Here is a 19420-nt window from a genome sequence, read left to right as displayed (position 1 = left end):
AGGGGTCGAGCAGGGGGACAGCAGCGCGGGTCCCGCTGACGGGGAGTGTTTTATGCCCTGGAGGCTGGGGGCTGCAGTCAGCAGGGGTGGAGGAGGCCGGGCGAGCTCGGTGGGGCTGGGGAGGGTCAGGCATCTACTCTGGGCAGACGGGGGACCAATTTCTCACTCAGGGTGGTTTTAAAAAAGCCTCCCCAAAGCAGATCTTCGATTTAGTGCAGCTCTCCTTATATGTGAACTTGTCTTTTAAGAAACTATCCGTTTTTTCGTCCATCTCTTAGGTTGGTTTGGTGATTTTTCTCATTCCGTCTCATTTTCGTTCGCTGAAAGTTCTCCTCTTTAGGTGTACAGGTCAGCGCGCCCTGGCAAACCTTCACCGTCTTAGAGTCGCCACCGCAATCAAGACCTAGAACATTCCCACCACCCCCGAAAGTCCCTCTGTGCCCTTGGCAGCCCTCCCCCCCACCCCCCGCCCCCGCGCCCCCAGCACCTGGTAATCACGGATGTTTTCTGTCCCCATGGTCCTGCCTTTTCCAGGACGTCATTTGAAAGGCATCCTGAGTTCTGTAGCCTTTGTGTCTGGCTTCTTTCACGGAGCAGAACACATTTGAGCTTCATCCATGTTGTGGCCTGCGTTCAGTAATTTGTTTCCTTTTAATTGGAAAGGATAAAATGTACCCCAGTTTGTTTATCTGTTCGCGGGCTGATGGACATTTGAGCTGTTTCCAGTTTTCGGCTGTTATGATTAAAGCCACCCTGATTACTGCCGTCAGGTTTTTGAGTGGTCATATGTCTTCATTTCTCTGGGGTAAATCCCTGGGTTGCTGGACCATGGGCTAGATGCATGTTGACCTTTCTAAGAAACTGCAAACTGTTCTCCACGCTTTGCTCTGTTTCTTCCTTCCTTCCATCTAAGTCTGTTTCCATCATCCGCGTTCCCATCAGCACTTAATACTGCCCGGATCGTACGCCTTAGCCGTTCCGACAGGTGTGTGGCCCCTTCCGTCGCTTTACTCTCATTTCCCTGGTGACCGATGACGTGGGGCATCTCCCTGTGTGCCCACTTGCTGTTCATATGTCTTTTTGGACCCAGCGTCTGTTCAGTTTTTGCCCATCCGAGTAACTGGGTCATTGGTCATATTAGTGAGCTGTAAGCATTGCTTATATATTTTACATATAAGTCTAGATAGTAGATTTCAGTGTGAGGTTTCTGTTTTGCAACTATTTTCTCCCGATCTGTGGCTTCTCTTTGCTTTTCCTTAACATCATCTCTCAAAAGAACAGAAGTTTTTAATTTTGATGAAGTCCAATTTTTCAGGGTTTTTTTTTTTTGTTTTTTTTTTCTCCCCCTCTCCAAGGTTCATGCTTTTTGTGTTCTGTCTAAGAACTATTTGCTGGATCCAAGGTTACCGAGAGTTTTCTCCTATGTTTTCTGTGGATATTTTATAGTTTTACATCTTATATTTAGATCTGTGATCCATTTTGAGTTTAATTTTATATACAGTGACAGGTATGGATGGAGGTGAAATCTTTTGTGCATGTGGTTATTCAGTTCTTCCAGCTCCTTGTTTCCATCGAATTAGTTTGACACCTTTGATGAAAATCAGTCGACCATCTGCGTGGCTCTGTTTCTAGACTTTCTAATCTGTTCTGCCACCATCACCCTGCCTTGATTCATGTGGCTTTTATCGTAAGCCTTGAAATCAGGCTGTGTTAATCCCTCAATTTCGTTCATTTTCAAAAGTATGTTGGCAATTCTGGTCCTTTGCATTTCCATCTTAGAATCGGTTTGTTAATTTCTACCCCAGAATCCTGCTGGAATTTTGATTAGCACTGCGGTGAGTCGTTAGGTGAATTCAGGTATCAAACACATCGTAATAAAGCCGAGTTTTCTGAACATGATGGATCTCTGTGCCTATTTAGGTATTTTTAAATATCACTAATCTGTGTTTTCTAGTTGTCAGGGCACAGATCTCACATGTAATTTGTGAGACTTGGTACCGAGTACTTCTTGGTTTTGAAGCTACTGAGATGGTATCGTTTTCTCAATTTCACTTTTGGATTGTTTGTTGCTTGTATGTCAACCTCATATCCTATGGCTTTGCTAACCTTATTAGTTCTGGAAGCTTTTTTTTTTTTTGCGGGGGGGTATTCTTTAGGATTTTCTGTGGAGATGAGCATGGTGTCCCAAATAAAGTCAGCTTTGTTTTTTCCTTTTCAATCTCTGTGCCTTTTATTTCTTGTTTTTGTCTGATGCGCTGGCTGGGACCCTTTTCAATCCCTCTGTTTTTTTATTTCTCTTTCTTGCCTGATGGCCCAGCTGGGACCTCCGCGACAAGATTCGGTCGTGAGGAGAGAGCAGTTGTCCTTGTCTGGTTCCTGATCTTGTGGGGAGACAAGTGGTCTCTCCCCCTTAAGCATGATCGTAGTTTTGGGGTTTTATACGTGCCCTTTATCTGCCGAGGAAGTTCTTCTCTTCCTAGTTTGCTGGGACTAGAGCATGTGTCGAGCGTGGCTATTGGATTTCGTCAGACGCTTTTCCTGTATCTATCGAGATGATTCTCTGTGTTTTCTGACTTTTAATATGGTGAACTATACTGACAGGTTTTCAAATGTAAACCAACCCTGAATTCTTAACATAAAGGCCACTTGGTCACGATGCATTTTAAAAGAATATATTGCTGGGTTTGATTTGCTAAAATTTAGCATAGAGTTTTTGCCTGCGTGTTCACGAGGGATGCGTCTGTGGTTTGCTTGTAACATCACTGCTCTTGGCGTTAGGTACCGCCGGCCTCGTAGGACGCGTTGGGGAGTGTCCCTGCTTTTCGGTTGAGGCAGAGCTAGTGTAGAATTGCTGTGTTTCTCTGTGGGTGTTTGGTAGAGCATGGGAAGCCATCTGGGCCCGGAGTTTTCTGAGTGGGAAAATTTTCTGTTAGGAATTCAGTGTCGTTCGTAGATCCAGGGCTATTCGGGTTCTCTTTTTCTTCTCAGGGAACTTTCAATAGTTTGTGTCTTTGAAGACATTGTCCCCAAGGAGCCGGAGCCCCAGCCCAGACTGGGGACGAGACCGTCTTGTGATTGGTGTCACTCCCGGGCGGCCTAGGGACCGTGGGGTTTGTAGCATCTGCACGCAGCTGTCCGAATGCAGGGGGCCTCCTGGGTGCCCCGAGAGGGGACACGGGCTGGTGGCCTTTGGCCCAGAGCTGCTCCAAGCCCCCTCCCCATCCCCTGGGCTGCTGGCTGCCCCAGCTCTCTGGGAACAGGTCACCGTCGGGGCGGGGGGCGGGGACATGGGGGTCTGAAGATCAGACTTTTCGCCGTTTCCTTCCCGTTCTGCTCCCCGGGAAGGCAGCCCCTTCTCCGAGGAGCGAAATCCAAGTAGCCAGCTCTCGATTCCCGGCGCGTCTGCCTTTGTGTCACACTCTTACTCTGTGAACTTCGGCCCTGAAACAACACACGTTGTCTGAAGCTGCTCATATATCAGCTCTTGAAACAGCAAAATCCGTGCACAATTTCCTCTCAATCCCTTAAAACATTCCTGAAAGGAGAGAAAAAAAAAACAAAAACTGTTTAAATTCACGCCTGTCATTAAAATCTCTAGACGTGCAGCATCAGAGCAGGTCCCCAGCTGTCAGGACACAGAGGAGCGGCCCGTGCACAGCGCACACACGTGCACGTGCTCTCGCGCACACGCGGGTGGGAGCAGCCTGAGTGCAGCGCAGCGCTTGGACCGGATCCTTAGGAAGGGTTTTCATCCCCGAGTCTCCGCTGTGGTCAGCTTCTAGTTCTGGGTCAATTCTTCAATAACACACTTCGAGAAGCTCGGCAGAGAAAATCCGCCCCCACCATGGTCCTCCTCCCCGAGCCGAGTGGCCAAGGCAGCGATCGGTGGGGCGGGGCTTCTTTGGGGTTCACAGCCCTCAGCAGTGGGGTTCCTGGGCTGAAAGTCAACCCTGTGTAGCTGGCCTGCGGACAGAAGCAGCGTCCCTCCGCCCGGGGAAGATGGGGGATCTGCTTTAAATACGTGTAGAACTGGCTGCCGGGCAGCTGACGGTGCCGCCGTGGGCACGGCGGCCTCCCTCCCGCCCCCGCCGGCCACTCCTGTCTGGGGCTCAGGACCTGCCTCCCCGAACCCCCCCACCTGCCTTTCCTCTGCTCGGAGCCCCGGTGCCTCTCCCGCCACGCCCCCTCTTCCCACCCGGGGCCTTGGCTTCTCTTCTGCTGGCCGCCAGCAGCACGAGTTTTTCCACGGAGTGGGAAAGGGGCGGCCGATGTTCCGGGGCCCCTTCCCAGGAGGACAAAGCTTCAGGGCCTACAGCCTGGACGTCCCCAGGGACCCTTGGCTTGGCCATGGTGTCAAGCTGGAGCCGCTGGCACCACTGCTGCCCCCTCAGGCCAGGAGTTCGTGATCAAGGTGCGGGGGGTTCCTGAAAGGAAAGAAAAAAAAAAAAAAACTGTTTAAATTCACGCCTGTCATTAAAATCTCTAGACGTGCAGCATCAGAGCAGGTCCCCAGCTGTCAGGACACAGAGGAGCGGCCCGTGCGCAGCGCACACGCAGGTGGGAGCAGCCTGAGTGCAACGCAGCGCTCGGACCGGATCCTTAGGAAGGGTTTTCATCCCCGAGAGGCTGGGAGGGGGCCTTTCCCCCAGCTCTGGTGGTTCGGTGGTGACCAGGGACATTCTTTGGCTTGTGGAAGCATCACCCTGATCTCTGCTTCCCCATGTTCACATGGGGTTCTCCTGTGTGTGTCTGTGTCCTAATGTCCCCCGTTTATAAGGACACCAGTCGGATTGGATTAGGAGCCCATCCTAGTAACCTCAACTTAATCACACCTGCAATGACCGTGTTTCCACACAAGGTCACATTCTGAGGGGTCAGGACTTCAACTTACGAATTTGGGAGGGACACACGTCAACCCCGAATGGTGCCCGAGTGGGGCAGACTTGTTGAGTGAGGGAGGTTGGGGGTCATTCTGACCTGCCTCTGTTGGCGTGAGGGGCAGGTAGCCCTCAGGGACTGTTGTCGCCTGTGGTTCTAACGGCCCAGCCCGGGTCCTGGATTTGGTGCTGTGCTCAGAGCCCAGGACTCAGCCAGAGTGAGATGGGAGAGGTTCCTGTGCTGCGGCCCTGCATCCCACTGTGACAACGGTGACCTCGTGAGGGGACACCGGGGGCTTCTAATATGATGAGAGGACTGGGCGGTAGAGGAAGCTGGTGGTGGGGACGGGCCAGCAGACCCCTGTGAAGGTGGCACCAAGGGGAGAAGGGGGCTGAGGGGCAGGGGAGGAGCTGCAGAGGCGAAGGCCCAGGAAAGAGGTGGCCACTGAGGACAGAAAGGAGGCCGTGTGGACATAGCTGCTGCCCCAGCCCTCTGTGCTCTTCCCTGAGCCCCCAGGAGGAGGGTGGCCTCGGGCATGGGCTGGGCATCCAGGTGCCCAGCAGGAGTGCGCCGAGTGGCTCACAGAGATGTCAGGTGCTCTCGGGGGCAGGCCCGTGAATGTGCATCAAGGACGGGGTCCACACAGAGCGCCTGGCACACAGTAGGCGCAGCTGGATGGGCAAAGGATCGGGCTCTGGTGTTCCCAGCATTGGGAAGATGGCAAGCTGGCCCAGCAGTTCTGGGGGGCGGGGGTCACCGTGCTGGGACCAGGATGAATAAATGAAGGAAGGAAGCGAAGGATGGGCCGTTTCCTTCTTTTTTTTATCTGCTTGCGAGGAAGACGTTCCCAGATACCTAAGTGCAGGCACGTGGAGAGTTTCGCCTCTTGAAATGTGGAAGCAAAAACCAAATAACGAATTTATTTGGTTGCCAGAGTCGTTGAGATTCCGAAGCCTGGTGGGTCCTCCATCTCTCATCATCACAGCAGGCAGTTGCCAGAGTGGCTGTAAGGAAGGAAAGCAGACTCCTCACAGCATGCAGATGTCCCATAATGAAGTCATCACTTGTCCTCAGTCCTGTCCCAGAGACCCCATCTGCCACGCCTGCTCCCTGCCACGTCCCCACCGTCTGTGTCCGACCACAGGATGCTAGTTGACTGCAGGGTGAAGTTAGCGTTCTCGCAAAAGGTGCAGGGTTTTATGGGGTCTATAAAAGCAACATTGGAGATGCTTTATTCACCCACAGAGCCACTGACAGGAACAAAGTCATGCCAATTCCTGCCTCACTGGGGAGACAGCCGTAGGGGAAACTCTACAGTGGAAACTGTTCCTAGGCCGGAGCAGGTTTGGTTACGAGTTAAGGAACCAAAGGATCACAGTGATGGGATGGAAGGGTTCAGTGAAACTCCCAAATTCTTGAATAAAAAGGAAATGAGTAATATATTGATCAACTTGATGACTATGAAGAGAATGAAAGAAACAAACCAAGTGAAATAGCAAATAGACAGTAAAGTGGAAAGAAGCCAGACATATGCAATTTTACACTAAATGTGAATGGCTTGAATGCCTCTGTTAAAAGGCAGAGACTGTCAGAAGGGTTTTTATTTTTAACAAATACGTTGTTCAGAGGAATTCAGTCAAGCAAACTGGTGATGACAGTTGAAAAATGAAGGGGTGGCCAAAGTGACGCCCAGCAAGTGCACCCAAAAGGAAAAAACAAAAGCAGGGTGGACAGCATCAGGGTCCGTGCTGAGACTGGCCTGGACAAGGCACCATTTCTAGGGGAGAAAACTTTTATGCATCAGAGAGCATAACAAAATATGTAAAGCAAGCGCTATCGGAAATGCAGGGGTTGACTGTGATACTCACGGGAAATTTTAATGCATCTTTCTCAGCACAGGACGATTCCAGCAGACGAAAAAAATCAGTAGAGACACGGATGGTTACACTTTGCAACTGTGAACAATTTCAGATTCCAACAGTAAGCCCAAATAAGTCCCTGTTACCTACAGCCAGGCAACAAGCATCCCCAAATGTGGCTCCTTCCAACAACCATCACGAAGAGCTGAGGGTCCGTGGGGACGGCGCCCCTCTGCCCTGCCTGGAGTCAGCTGGGGCTACAGGCCCTAGTTCCGGGGTGGTGGGCTGCATGGTGGAAAGCCCTCTTCCCCTGGGCCTCCCTGGGGCTGCATGTCTTCCTCACGGCTCGGTTCCAAGAGATGGGAGGCGAACAGGCCTGGGGACTGTCACTTGGCCCTCTTCTTCTGTCTGGCATTCACAGAGCCCAGGTGCAGCGGGAGGAGAAGCAGACTCAGGACCACATTTCAAAACCAGCACGGTAGCTGTGGATCCTCCTGACGGAGGCGTTTTATGGAACACTTGTAAAGACCAGTCACTTTGTGTGGCCATAAAAACACCTAACACACTTTGAAAACTTGAGACTTAGCTGTTTACATGTTCTCATCAAAGCCCAATACAATCAGAAATAAATGGTTACAAGGTCGCCAAAAAGGCTTGACTATTTGGGGATTAAGCAGCACTCTCCTACGTGGCCGTCAGGGAGAGGAGGCCAGTGGGGAGCATGCAGGCCGCGTTCAGTGATGAAAGCAGCCCCTCTGCGTGCAGGAGGGCGCTTCCCGGGCCCCCGTCCGGGCCCAACACCAACAGGGGACATTTGTCGTTTCCACGTTGTTGCCCACGTCACTTGACAGTGGCTTCGTTGTCTTTACAAGTGCATCTCCCCAGGGTGGTTGAAATTCACTCGTGAAAAGCAAATAATAATACAGTAAAATATATAGGCTATATTTTGTGTAAACACACACACACACACGCATTTTTCTTTTTTTTTTTTACCAAATGCCTCCTGAGTGCCCACCGTCTGCCAGGCACCCTGGGGTTGGGGGACGAGCAGGCTTTGCTTTGTCAGAATCTGCCCAGACTACCACCCGGGGGCCCTCTTCCCGGCCGCATCTGCCTCTCCCGTGCCAGCCAGGTGTCGGGGCGCCGAACCACGTCCGCCCGCTGACCTGGGGACACCCAGGTGGGGAGGAAGTGGGCGGCGCTTGGGCACCCCCGTGTCGCTGGTCCCAGGGCTGGAGGCACCTCATTAAACCACCTGCAGCTCGTGTGACTTTAGTTGGGTTGGCGCCGTCAGTCCACGTGAAATTAAAATTACCTCGCGCCACTCTCCTCCCCGCCGCAGGCGGGCGGCCTTTTTCCAGAGGCTGAGCCCGACGGCCTGCGATGCTGGGAAGGATCTGGCCCCCATGAGAACGGGCCCGAGAACGTGCCAGGGCACGGTGTGCCCCAAGGCCCCCGTCTTGCTGAAACCCCCATCACATACCCGCTCCCTCAGGGCTCGGACCCATTTGCTGTGGCCGGAATGACAGGCACTGGGGTTTGCGGTTACTTGTAGAGCTTCGGACAGAGGACGAAGGGGGTGGTGGTGGTGCTGGAGGGGCCTGGACTGACCCCCACTGCACGCTGGCTCTCCACGGAGTGGGGTCCTGAGCGGCCGGCTGCAGGAAGGGGTTGCTCCAGGGACGTCCTTGTGCTTTGCTTGCTCCCTGGAAGAAGGTTTCCTGGGGAGCTCGTGGTGGAGGAGGTGCCCCTGTGGGAGGTGGGCCATCCTTGGCCCTGCCCAGTGGCCACTCAGCCTGTGGAATCAATCGTGAAGTGTTCAAATGTGGCTCCCGTGAGGCTGGGGGTGACGGTACAAGGGGGAGCCCAGGGGACCCGACCGTCTCTGGGGAGGGGATGCAGGCCCATCAAGGAGCAAGGAAACCCCACATGGAGTTGCCATGTGGCCCTCTGAGCAGCAGGTGGGCGCCTTGTGGGCTCGGGGCTGGACTGGGACCGGCCTTGGACAGACAGCTGAGGAGGTGGCATGGGGAGGGGTCCCCCGGCCTGGGCTGAGTGCTGCTGCCTGGTCGGGGAGGGGGGACACAAGCTCAGGACAGGACAGGCAGCGAAGGGTTCAGCATCTGTCAGACGGGGTCTGGGCGCCAGTCAGGAGGGCCGTCTGTGCTGTGAGACCCATCTGGGTTGGGCCCTCCTCTAGGCCTCCCCACCTGTGCTGGGGACCGCCTCCCCACTCAACATGACCCTGTCTTCTAGATCCTTCCTCCCCACAGCCCGAGGAGCTGGGTCCCGCCAGCACCCGCATTTCACGGATGGGGTCACTGAGGCACCACGGGGTTGAGGAGCTGACCCGGCTCACCAGCCCTGGGCGTTTGGTGGCCCTGGATCTCACTGTCCTGTGGGAGGGTGGACGCTTTCCGGGGCCCGGCCTGCCCCCCTCTGTCCTAGCGTGGATGCCCCTCGGGCCACAGGGCCACCCCCTCCGTTCCCCCAGAGCCTGACCCAGGGCCTGGCCCACCGACCCTGTCATGGCCACCTCGGGCCGCTGGGACCTCGGGCAGGATGCAGAGGGGCCCAGGGGCAAGGTGATGGCTGCGCATCCAGGGAGGCCGTGGCCCCGGGGGACACAGCCGAGCAGAGGGGCTCCCCACGGGTCACGGGGAGTTGGGTCGGGAGGGGTGTGGGGGTCAGCCCCCCGGCGGGTCCCGGGTGGGCAGAATCCCGGCCCCGTGCAGGGCCACAGCACGCGCCTGCCCCAGGCCGGGCAGCTCTGGCGGGGTGGTGCTGGTGTTCCGCGGTGGGGGGAGGGCAGCCAGCTGTGCCCAGCACATGTCACCAGGAGGCCCATGGCCCTCGCATGGGTGCGCGGCTGGGAGCAGCTGGCCTCAGGCAGGCCCCCGAACAAAGAGCCTTTGAGCAGCATGCACGCCTGCTCCGCGCCCTCCGGCCAGCTGACCTTCCCGGGAATGCCGAGGCCGGCCCCCTCTGTGGCTTATCGGGTCCCACGTGGAGTTGGAACAGCTGGCCCTGGAGCCCGCCGACCGGGCTCTGTGCTGGGGACCCCAGCCCCCCCATGGGGACACCTGGCCAGGGCCAGGCGGCCCGCACCTCTTCCAGAGACCTCACCCTGCTCGCCTGCGCCCCTGGCCCTGATGGGTGGCATGGTCTGGCCCCCAAGTCCACCCCTCCTCCAGGCTCCCCCGTCTGTCTGGTGAAATCCTGTTTACCCCAGAAAGCACAGGCGTCCTTCTCACCCGGAAGCCTTCGCGGGACCAGGAGCTCCCGCAGTGGGTCCCCCAGGCCCTATCTCCGAGTTGCCCACGTCTGGCATCCACAGGGCCGCCTGGGAGGGTGCCGTGCCTTTTGTCCTCGACCCCAATTCCTGCTTTCCGTCGGCCCCCACCCCTCCACCCCACAAAGCTCAGCGCTTAATTCCCGGCAGTTGACCTTCCAACTCTCTTTAAAATTGATTTTTCTTTATGAAGATAACAGAGCAGTAACATCTGAGCACCAGGGCGATGACGGTAAGGATCCATGAGCTTCCTTTATTGTTTAGCAAAAACAACAAAACAAACCCTTTCATCCGAGAAGCTGGGCTCTGAGCGCAGGCAACGTGCGGGGCTTAACCTCCAGGCCGGCTCGCTATCTGTCACACGGGGGCCATTCCCAGCGCTTCTGAACCAGGCGACACGGGCAGGGCTGAGCCTCAAAACACATCGGGCTTTCGACAACCTTCCCGATGGATGAGGACGATTCACGAGCTGATAAAAACGAAACAATAGATAAGACGGCCGCATGGACCTTCACCCTTCTGGGGGGTGGGCAGTGGTGCCACGGGGATTACGAAACGCCCAAGGAATCCGCACCCTTTCCCCTTTGTGTACCGGGGCTGGAAAACCCAGATAAGCACCTGCTTTTCTGAACCTTTATCTTGACTCTCGGGATTTGCGGATCTGCTGTTGACTGCCGTTACCCCAGAACGCCGAAGGCGGGTGCGGGCTGTTCCCCTGACTTGTACCTTGGTCGAGCTCGGGGGTCCCAGCGTCCGTCTGCCCGACGGCAGGGCCTCCTCGTGCAGAGCGAGCAGGGCCCTGGGCGTCCTGTTGGTGGCCGGCGCCCTCGGCCCAGCGCCTCACTCTGTCCCGGGGGTTCAGTGCCCGCCCGTGTCCAGTGCGGCCTGGCCTTTGCGCTTCGCTTCCTGCGCTGTCCTCCGCTGGGGACGCGGCTGCACCCGAGTGGCCTTTGCAGGCAATCACTGCGCTCCGTTTGCTCATTTAACGGTGAACTAACAATGGGCCACAGAGATTAAGAGCCAGAGGCTCAAGGACGGCTGTTTCTGCCCCGCGGGGCCGGCCCCCAGGTCCAGGCAGAGGCCTGAGCGCAGAGCGCCCGGGGGCAGGGGACGTTTGTGTCGTGGAAAAACACACGCCCCACACAGGTCACCGTTTTCAAGTGCATTTAACGCGTTAACAACGTTGTGCCACCACCACCTCCGTCTAGTTTCAGAACTTAGTCGTCACCCCGAAAGGGAGCCCTGCACCCGTCAGCAGTGGCCCCCATTCCTCACTTCCCCAGCCCCTGGCAGCCACTGAAAGGCTTTCTTTTTATTGAAATTGTGGTAAAATACATAGAACATACAAGTTACCATCTTAACCATTTTTAAGTGCACAGTTTGGTGGCATTAAGTACATTCACGCTGTTGAGGAAACATAACACCATCTGCCTCCAGCAGTTTCTGTCTTTCCAAACAGAGACTCTGTCCCCATTACACACTCACTCCCCTCCCCCACCCCGGGCCCCCACCGTCTACTTTCTGTCTCTGTGGATGTGACTCCTCCAGGGGCCTCACGTGGGTGGAATCAGACAGCATTTGTCCTTCTGTGTCTGGATTCTCTCACTTGAGTGTAGTGTCCCCAAGGTTCATCCACATCACAGCCTGTGTCAGAACTTCCTTCCTTTTAAGGCTGAGTAATATTCCGTAGTGTGGATGGACCTCAGTTTGTGTATCTGTTCATTCGATGGACACTTGGGTTGCTTCCGCCTTTTGGCTGTTGTGAATAGTGCTGCTGTGAACACGGGTGTGCAAATGCCTTTGAGATCCTGCTTTCTTTTTTTTTTTTTTTTTTTTGAGGATACACCCAGAAGTGGAATTGCTGGATCACATGTGATTCTATTTTTAATTTTTCGAGGACCCTCCACACTGTTTTCCACAGCGGCCGCACCATTTTCCATTCCCGCCAACCGTGCGCAAGGCTCCAGTTTCTCTACATCCGCGCCAACACTTATCTCGTTTTCCTGATAGTAGCCGTCCTGATGGGCGTGAGGTGGTGTCTCGCTGTGGTTTCGATTTGCGTTTCCCGATGACCAGTGGTGTTGAACATCTTTTCATGTGCTTCTTGACCATCTGTGTGTCTTCTCTAGAGAAATGCCTATTCAAGTTTCATACCCATTTTTTAATTGAGTTGTTTCTTAGGAACTTTGTTTTTTAAAATAATTCTGAACTTTACAAATAATACTGCCAAGAGCCACCCCAAACCCCGCTGCTTGTGAGACACATGGGGATCCCAGGACCCGCTGCTCTGAAACTCACAGAAGGAGGGGCACGGCCGCCAGATGGGGGGCTCGTGGCTGCCTGGAGCCCTGACGTCTGAGCGCCTGGTCTGCTTCCCGCAGGCAGGGGATTCTCGGGCCTGTGCCCTGGTCTTGGCGCCCGGCCGGCTCACAGGTCCCTGGTCCATGAGGCCAGCTGCAGCTGGGAGGCGACCTTGCTTTGTCTGAGGGACAGTGGCTAGGTGGGAGGGGGCCCTCTGTCCCTCTGGTGACTGCGGTCTTAGCGGAGGTCCCTGACACGAGGACGGCCCCTTCTCCCCATATCTGTGGGGCAGAGCTCAGGGCCGTGCTCCGGCCGGTATCCTTGACCCCTGCTCACACGCGGGCACGCAGGCACCACGTGCGCTCACGGACAGGGGCCTCTGGGCTGACTCTTATCAGTGGAGGGGTCAGGTGTGATGGGGGGGGCCTGAGCGGGACCGAGAAGGGTGTGGGGACCTGGGGGGCGGGGTGGGGAGGAGCTGGAAGGACAGTGTCCCAGACCGAGCACTCGGGCCCAGGTGGGGAGGGGCGGGTGCCTTGGGCCGGCGGCAGACTCTCGGGTGGGCCAGGGCGAGCCCTGACCCTTAGTGTGGGCCATGGGGCCAGGGCGGTGGCTTGAGCGGGGCTGTGGAGGCAGGGGCTGAGGTGGGCAGGCCCTGGGGGGAGTTTGAGGCCTCTCTGTTCCCCTCCGGGGCTTGCTCAGGGCCTGGTCTGCAGAGACAGCCGAGCTGCAGGCCTGCCCCTGCCGGCTGGAGAAAACCCAGGGCGAGGAGAGTGGCCGGGGTAGGGGGCGGGAGTCATCCTTCTGGGTCTGGGTCACTGAGCCTGGAGGCTGGTCCCCCTTTCCCCGGAGCTAAGGGGAGGCCGCCCTGCCATTCCGTGAGCCTGCTTTGGACTGGGAGTGCTGTCCCCTGAGTCAGGGGCTGCCCCACTGGATGGCTTGGGGGTCAGCCCTCTGGCAGGCCCTAGCCTACTGGCCTCCACAGATGGACAGTCCAGCCCAGTCAAAGCCCCCAGAGCAGCCCCCAGCCCAGGGTGGCCCAGGCCCCTCTGGTGAAAAAATTCCAGAGTCCCTGCAGGTCCAGAACTTCGGGCCAGCCTCTCCGCCCTCCCGGCACCCAGGTCAGTGGACGGGTGGTTCCAAAAGATGGTGATGGCCGGGGCCACAGGGAGGCCCTGGAGGTCCCGGTGAGCGGCGGCCAGTCCGGATGCCCCGGCCTTGGCCCCAAGTGCCACCCTGCCCCGCGCTCGAGGCTGACGGTGTGGGGATCATTTCATCTTGGAGCAAACGTGTGCTTCCCCTGCCCTGGTCCGGGCTCTCTCCCGCCCGGCATGCCGGCGGTGCCACATTAATGCACAGCCCGGCCCCGAGCTGCATTCCAGACTCAAATGGGATTTGGGGATTAGCGTTGTTTTAAATTATTCCTACACCTCACCCCTCCAGAGGGAGAGTCCCCCAGCCCCAGCCCACCAGCCCCAAGAGGGCAGGGGTAGCTGTGAGCTCGAGGCCAGGATAATTTGGGGGGAGGGGGAGACACACAGTATCAACAGCCAACGCTGGGAGTGACTTATTTATCTGAAGGTCTGTTGCAAGACTGAACTGCAAGTAAGCTCTTACCTGATGTTTATAAGATTTCTACCACTTCGAATATGCTTAGGACGTGGCTGGAGAAGGTATTTAAGTAACAAAATAATGCATCAAAATAAGAACAAACCTGCTAAGTGATTGATCGGCCCGATGGTGTTTGGATTTGCAGAGCTGGGATGGAGGCTCTGAGGACTGCTCGTTGGGGGACTCTGTCCACCCCCTCGGGGCCATCAGCAGTCCGGTGACCCCTCCTCTGTGAAGATGCCAGTACTGGTGTCTCAGCTTTGGGGACCCAGAGGTGGTGGCGCTGTGGCCCTTGTCGAGATGGCCAAATACTGGAAGCCGGACCCTCCACCCGCTACGCCGCTACCCCGCTACCCCGCTACCCCGTCATTCATTGCCAGGGCCTCCTGTCTCTCATCTGCTCCTCACACCCACTTAGGACCGGCCGGGCCAGAATCTCGGGAAACACACGCACGAGACGAAGCCCTTGTACCGGGGAGCCCTCGGTCGCTCGTTGGTCTGATCGTTCATTCATTCATTCATTCGTTCGTTCATTCATTCACTCACTCAGCAGATCCATGTCCAGGGCCAACCAGGGCAGGCATGCTCTGGGGCCGGGGAGAGGGCGGCGGGCAGGTAAACGTGGTCCCTTCCCTGGTGGGCTCAGCCCCCCTCCAGCTGAGGACAGAGGTGGCAACAGCACGACCCTCTGAGGCCACAGAGCCTGCGAGCGTCCACCCTCCCTCACTCTCCACCGTCCCCCACGTGCCCCCAACCATACATACCCCCACCCTGAAGAACTTGACGTTGCGAACCAAGAACTTTCTTGCAAAAGGAAAGCGGTAAATTTCCCACATTTTCTCCCATTATCCCCCGAGCTTGCCCCAAACACAAGCTGGATGGTATAAGTATTCCATCCTAATTATGGATATTAGGGAGCCAGTGTCCGGCTACCCCCTCCTGGTGGGCTCCCTGGTGGGGGAAGGCAAGGCCGGGCACGGCAGCAGGGCCTGCCACCTGTCACCCAGTGGGAGCAGAAGTCCCCAGACAGGGCTGGGTTCCCTGGGCTGGGGCGGGGTGGGGACAGGGCAGGGCACCAGCTGGAAGTGAGCTGACAACGTTCTCAGGTCCATCCACGCTGTAGGCTGTGCCAGAACTTCCTTCCTTTATAAGGCTGAGGAATAGTCTGTTGTGTGGATGGACCACATCTTGTTTTGGCTATTCAGGGCCCCTTGAGATTTCGTGTGAATTTGAGGGCTTTTTCTATTTCTGCAAAAATTGTCATCAGGGTTTTGAGAGGGATTGCATTGAGTCTGCAGATCACTTTGAGTGGCATTGACATCTTGACAGTATAATAGTCTTCCAATCCGTGAACGTGGGATGTGTTTCCATCTATTTGTCGTCTTTCATTTCTTTAAACGATATTGTTTAGTTTTCATTGTACAAGTGTTCCACCTCCTTAGTTAATTCGTAAGTACTTTATTCTTTTTGATGCTAGTGTAAATGGAATTGTTTTATAATTTCCCTTCCACATTGTTCATGGTTTGTGTATAGAAATGCAACTGATTTTTGTGATCAACTTTGTATCCTACTTTGTTGAACTCATTTATTAGATCTAACAGGTTTTTTGCATGGAATCTTTGGGTTTTTTACACATAAGATCATATCGTCTGTGAACAGAGATCATTTTACTTCTTCCTTTCCAATTTGGAAGCCTTTTATTTCTCTTTCTTGCCTAATTGCTCTGGCTGGGACTTCAGTACTCTGTTGAGTAGAAGTGGTGAGAGTGGGTATCCTTGTCTTGGTCCTGATCCTAGAGGAAAAGCTTCCAGCCTTTCTCCGTTGATATGATGTTCGCTGTGGGGTTTTCATATATGGCTTTTATTACACGGAGATAGTTTCCCTCTATTCCTAGTTTGTTTACTGTTTTTATCATGAAAGGGTGCTGAATCTTGTCAAATGCTGTTTCTGCATCTGTTGTGATCAGGAGACCATGTGATTTTTTTCCTCCGTTCTGTTAATGTCATGTATTACATTGGTTGATTTTCATGTGCTGAACTGTCCTTGCATTCCAGGTATAAATCCCACTTGGTCATAGTGTCTAATCTTTTTTCTGTGGTACTGAATGCAGTGGTGGGCCTGGGCCTGTCCAGGGGGGCGATGCAGCAGACCAGGGCCCAGGCCGCCTGCTTCTCAGTGGGCGCACGGGGGAGGGGGAGGGGTGCACGGGGGAGGGGTGCGAGGTGAGCTCACGCCCCCTCTGTCCCCGCAGGAGATCGTCCTGGTCGTGTTCTTTGGGACAGAGTATGTGGTCCGCCTCTGGTCAGCCGGCTGCCGCAGCAAGTACGTGGGCATCTGGGGCCGGCTGCGCTTTGCCCGGAAGCCCATTTCCATCATCGGTGAGTCACGCCCGCCCCCCTGGAAGCTTCACCCCGAGGCTTCCTGACAAGGGCTGAGCACCCTCCCCCAGAATCTGGCAGGTGGACCCCCATCACGAGTACCACCAGGCAGAGTCCCTCCGCCGCCTGTGACAGGGCAGGATCCCAAGGCCAGTGGGGCGACCTCCCAGGTCCCCCACACAGGAGCCAGCCTCAGCGCTCAGGTCCTCTGTCCCAAGAGGCTGCTCACAGGGCAGGGGGTCTGGTCAAGCTCAACACAACGTGGGCATCCACTGCCCTCAGCGGCCTGCGAGGCAGGGCTGGGGAGGTAGGCTCGCGTGGCCTCTGCACGTGCCTGGGACGGAGGGCCTGGTCTCCCCGTCGAGGTGTCTCCGTGTCCCCGTTGTGGGGCCCTGTCCCGCCTGACCGCCAGGCTCCTTGCTGGTGTCCAGCTGCCAGGCTGGTGACGGTGGCGCTGTCCCCTCCAGACCTCATCGTGGTCGTGGCCTCCATGGTCGTCCTCTGCGTGGGCTCCAAAGGGCAGGTGTTTGCCACCTCGGCCATCAGGTAGGCGGGGCTGCGGGCTCCCCGGTGCGGGGGTGAGAGCAGCGGGGCCGTGTGCTGGGCAGGAGGCAGGCTCAGGGCCGGTGCTGAGTTGGGCAGGAGCGCTCACTCACTTCTGGGACTCAGGCTGGGACCTAACAGTCTGGGGCCCTCAGTCTGCTCATCTGTAAACTGGGGTGATCCTGGGGCTGCCCCCAGAAGGCGGTCTGGGGGCCAAAGGAATTGAGAAATGTACAGGTTTAGCTCCGGGCCTGGCGTTCTGCCTCCACCTAGACCCTGGGCTTCGGGAGTGGGGAGGGGCGCACGGGGAGGGGGAGGGGCGCATGGGGGAGGGGGAGGGGCGCACGGAGGAGGGGCGCACAGCGACCTGTCCTCCGCAGGGGCATCCGCTTCCTCCAGATCCTGAGGATGCTGCACGTCGACCGCCAGGGGGGCACATGGAGGCTGCTGGGCTCGGTGGTCTTCATCCACCGCCAGGTGGGTGGTCCGGGGTGGGAGGACAGGGTCTCGGCCCAGCCTCGGCCTGAGCCAGCTGGGCCGTCCTGCCCCCCACCTGAGGGGCCAGTGTCCCCAGCCTGCCAGGCAGATGGTGCCCACGTTCCTCAAGCTGGGACAAGAGACTGTCGGGCAGATGGAAAGACAGAAATACAACATGGAAATGGGTCCGAGAGGCCCAGAAGTCTAAAACGGGGCAGATCATGATCAGCCCTGTGAAGGTGGAGGTGGTTGACCCGCACCCCTTCGTGAGGCCCAGCCCCGCATCTCACCGAGGTTCTGTGGGAAACAGAGCCGGGCCGGTGGTCCAGGGCACTGGCCTCGCTCCTGGAGGCTGAGACCGAACATTGCCACTGACGAGCTGGGAAAAATAAGTTATTTCTGAAGTCCGATGTCTGCATGTGAGACATGCTGCCATTTATGTCAACTTGGTGGGAAACGTTGGGGCTTGCTGCCGGCAGGCCCCGCTGCCTGTGATGTCTGCCCGGCGCGGGTGCCCAGGGGCCCCGGGTGCCCGTGGGCGCCGGCTGGTCACATCTCCTCTGCCGTCTCCCAGGAGCTGATCACCACCCTGTACATCGGCTTCCTGGGCCTCATCTTCTCCTCCTACTTCGTGTACCTGGCCGAGAAGGACGCCGTGAACGAGTCGGGCCAGGTCGAGTTTGGCAGCTACGCGGACGCCCTCTGGTGGGGGGTGGTAAGTCGGGAACTTCGGGCCACGTGGCCACTGCCCCCTGGGCCTGGGCGGGGCGGGGCCAGGATGTCTCCCTGGGGCTCTGGTTTCTAAAGATCTTATGCCTCGAGACAGCCCCCACAAATGCTGGAAGCCCTGCCTGGGCACAGGTTTGTAGTTGGTTGGGCGGGCGGCACAGGGCTCTGCGCACAGAAGGGCCCAGCGCTGGACTCGTAAAGCCTGACAGTCACCATTGTGGGGTCCGTAAGGTTTTTATCTTTGAACTTGCCTTTTGGGAGGGAAGTCTGGCGGGACCGAGAACAACTGTGCAGGGGGCATGGCCGCACGCGGTCCTAGCTCCTGCCTTCCCCAGGGCCGGGTTCTCCGTCACCCTGTGCCCCGCGTCTGTGAGGTTCTGTGCTGGCCCCTCAGGTATCCCTGCACCAAGGAGCGTGACTCTGTAGAGCAAACAAAAGCCACCGTGACAGGTCGGGGGATCCTGGGAAAAAGGAAAGGGCTCCCACGTTTTGACTGCGCATCCGGCCCGCAAATTCTGTAGCCGGCCCCGGGCAGCGGTGACACAGAGGTGCCCCGGCTTCTGTCCTGGGGGCCTGGAGGCTCCCCCGCCTGTGAAGTTGGGCTCCTTGGGTGTGCCGTGTCCCCCTCCTGCAAGCACCCAGCACCCTGGCCTCGGCCTGGAAGTGGCCAGGAGTGTGGGCCGGCTCCTTCCAGGGACACGCTTGTGGTGGGGAAGGGAGACGTGGGGCGCGGGGGGCGGCACATGGCCATGCTGTGGGTGGTTGCAGGGGTCTCTGCCAGCTGCAGGACGTCTGAGCTGTGTGGCCCCCGGGGCCTGCTCACCACGGAAGCCCAACATCACTGGTGTGTGGGCCTCAGGGCGCAGAGGACACCCCTCAACAAACCCTCCGCTCGGGCCTTGTGGGGAGACAGGTCCTGGGCTCTCAGCTGCAGGGTGGCCAGCAGCTTACCGGCCTGGGAACAGCACGTGCGGGGGGCCCTGAGGCGGCCCAGACGGACCCTGGCCGTGGGGGAAGGCAGGGGTGCAGCCCGAATGCCCGCTCCGTGGGCCATCTCTGGGCCGTGGGCTGGCCCTGGCCCTCCCCCTTCCCTGTGGGGTGCGCTTGGGTGCCAGGGGCTAGTGCCTGGGGTCCAGAACAGCCTGAGCAGCAGAGTGGGTGACACCGGCCCGGCTACGAGCTGCCCGAAGCTGAGGGTGGCCGGTGGGAGCCCCTTTGAGCTGGGGGCTGGGTGGCTGACGTCCAGGCTCGCTCAGCCAGGGAGAGGAGAGGGTCGCAGGCTGCACGAGGTCGGGCCGAGGCCTCGGGGCAGCACCAGGTCCAAGGGGTCCCGGGTCCAGGCAGTGGCTGTG

General features: G+C 57.3%; 1 protein-coding gene across 3 annotated transcripts in view; it reads left to right on the top strand.

The window, feature by feature from the left end:
• Positions 1 to 19420, top strand: part of KCNQ1 (potassium voltage-gated channel subfamily Q member 1) — a 347919-nt gene that overhangs the window by 76217 nt on the left and 252282 nt on the right. For 2 of the 3 annotated variants that reach the window (XM_068555035.1, XM_068555033.1), the window contains exons 3-6: positions 16193 to 16319; positions 16787 to 16865; positions 17243 to 17339; positions 17914 to 18054. The exons of the other annotated variant lie outside the window; for it this stretch is intronic. In XM_068555035.1, the coding sequence (XP_068411136.1) occupies positions 16193 to 16319; positions 16787 to 16865; positions 17243 to 17339; positions 17914 to 18054 (444 nt within the window). The remainder of the gene's footprint in view (positions 1 to 16192; positions 16320 to 16786; positions 16866 to 17242; positions 17340 to 17913; positions 18055 to 19420) is intronic. 3 annotated transcript variants of the gene reach the window in all.

The sequence above is a fragment of the Eschrichtius robustus genome, chromosome 11 (genome assembly GCF_028021215.1).
Source record: "Eschrichtius robustus isolate mEscRob2 chromosome 11, mEscRob2.pri, whole genome shotgun sequence".
NCBI classification, from domain to species: Eukaryota; Metazoa; Chordata; class Mammalia; order Artiodactyla; family Eschrichtiidae; genus Eschrichtius; species Eschrichtius robustus.
This window is presented reverse-complemented; position numbering and strand designations above follow the sequence as displayed.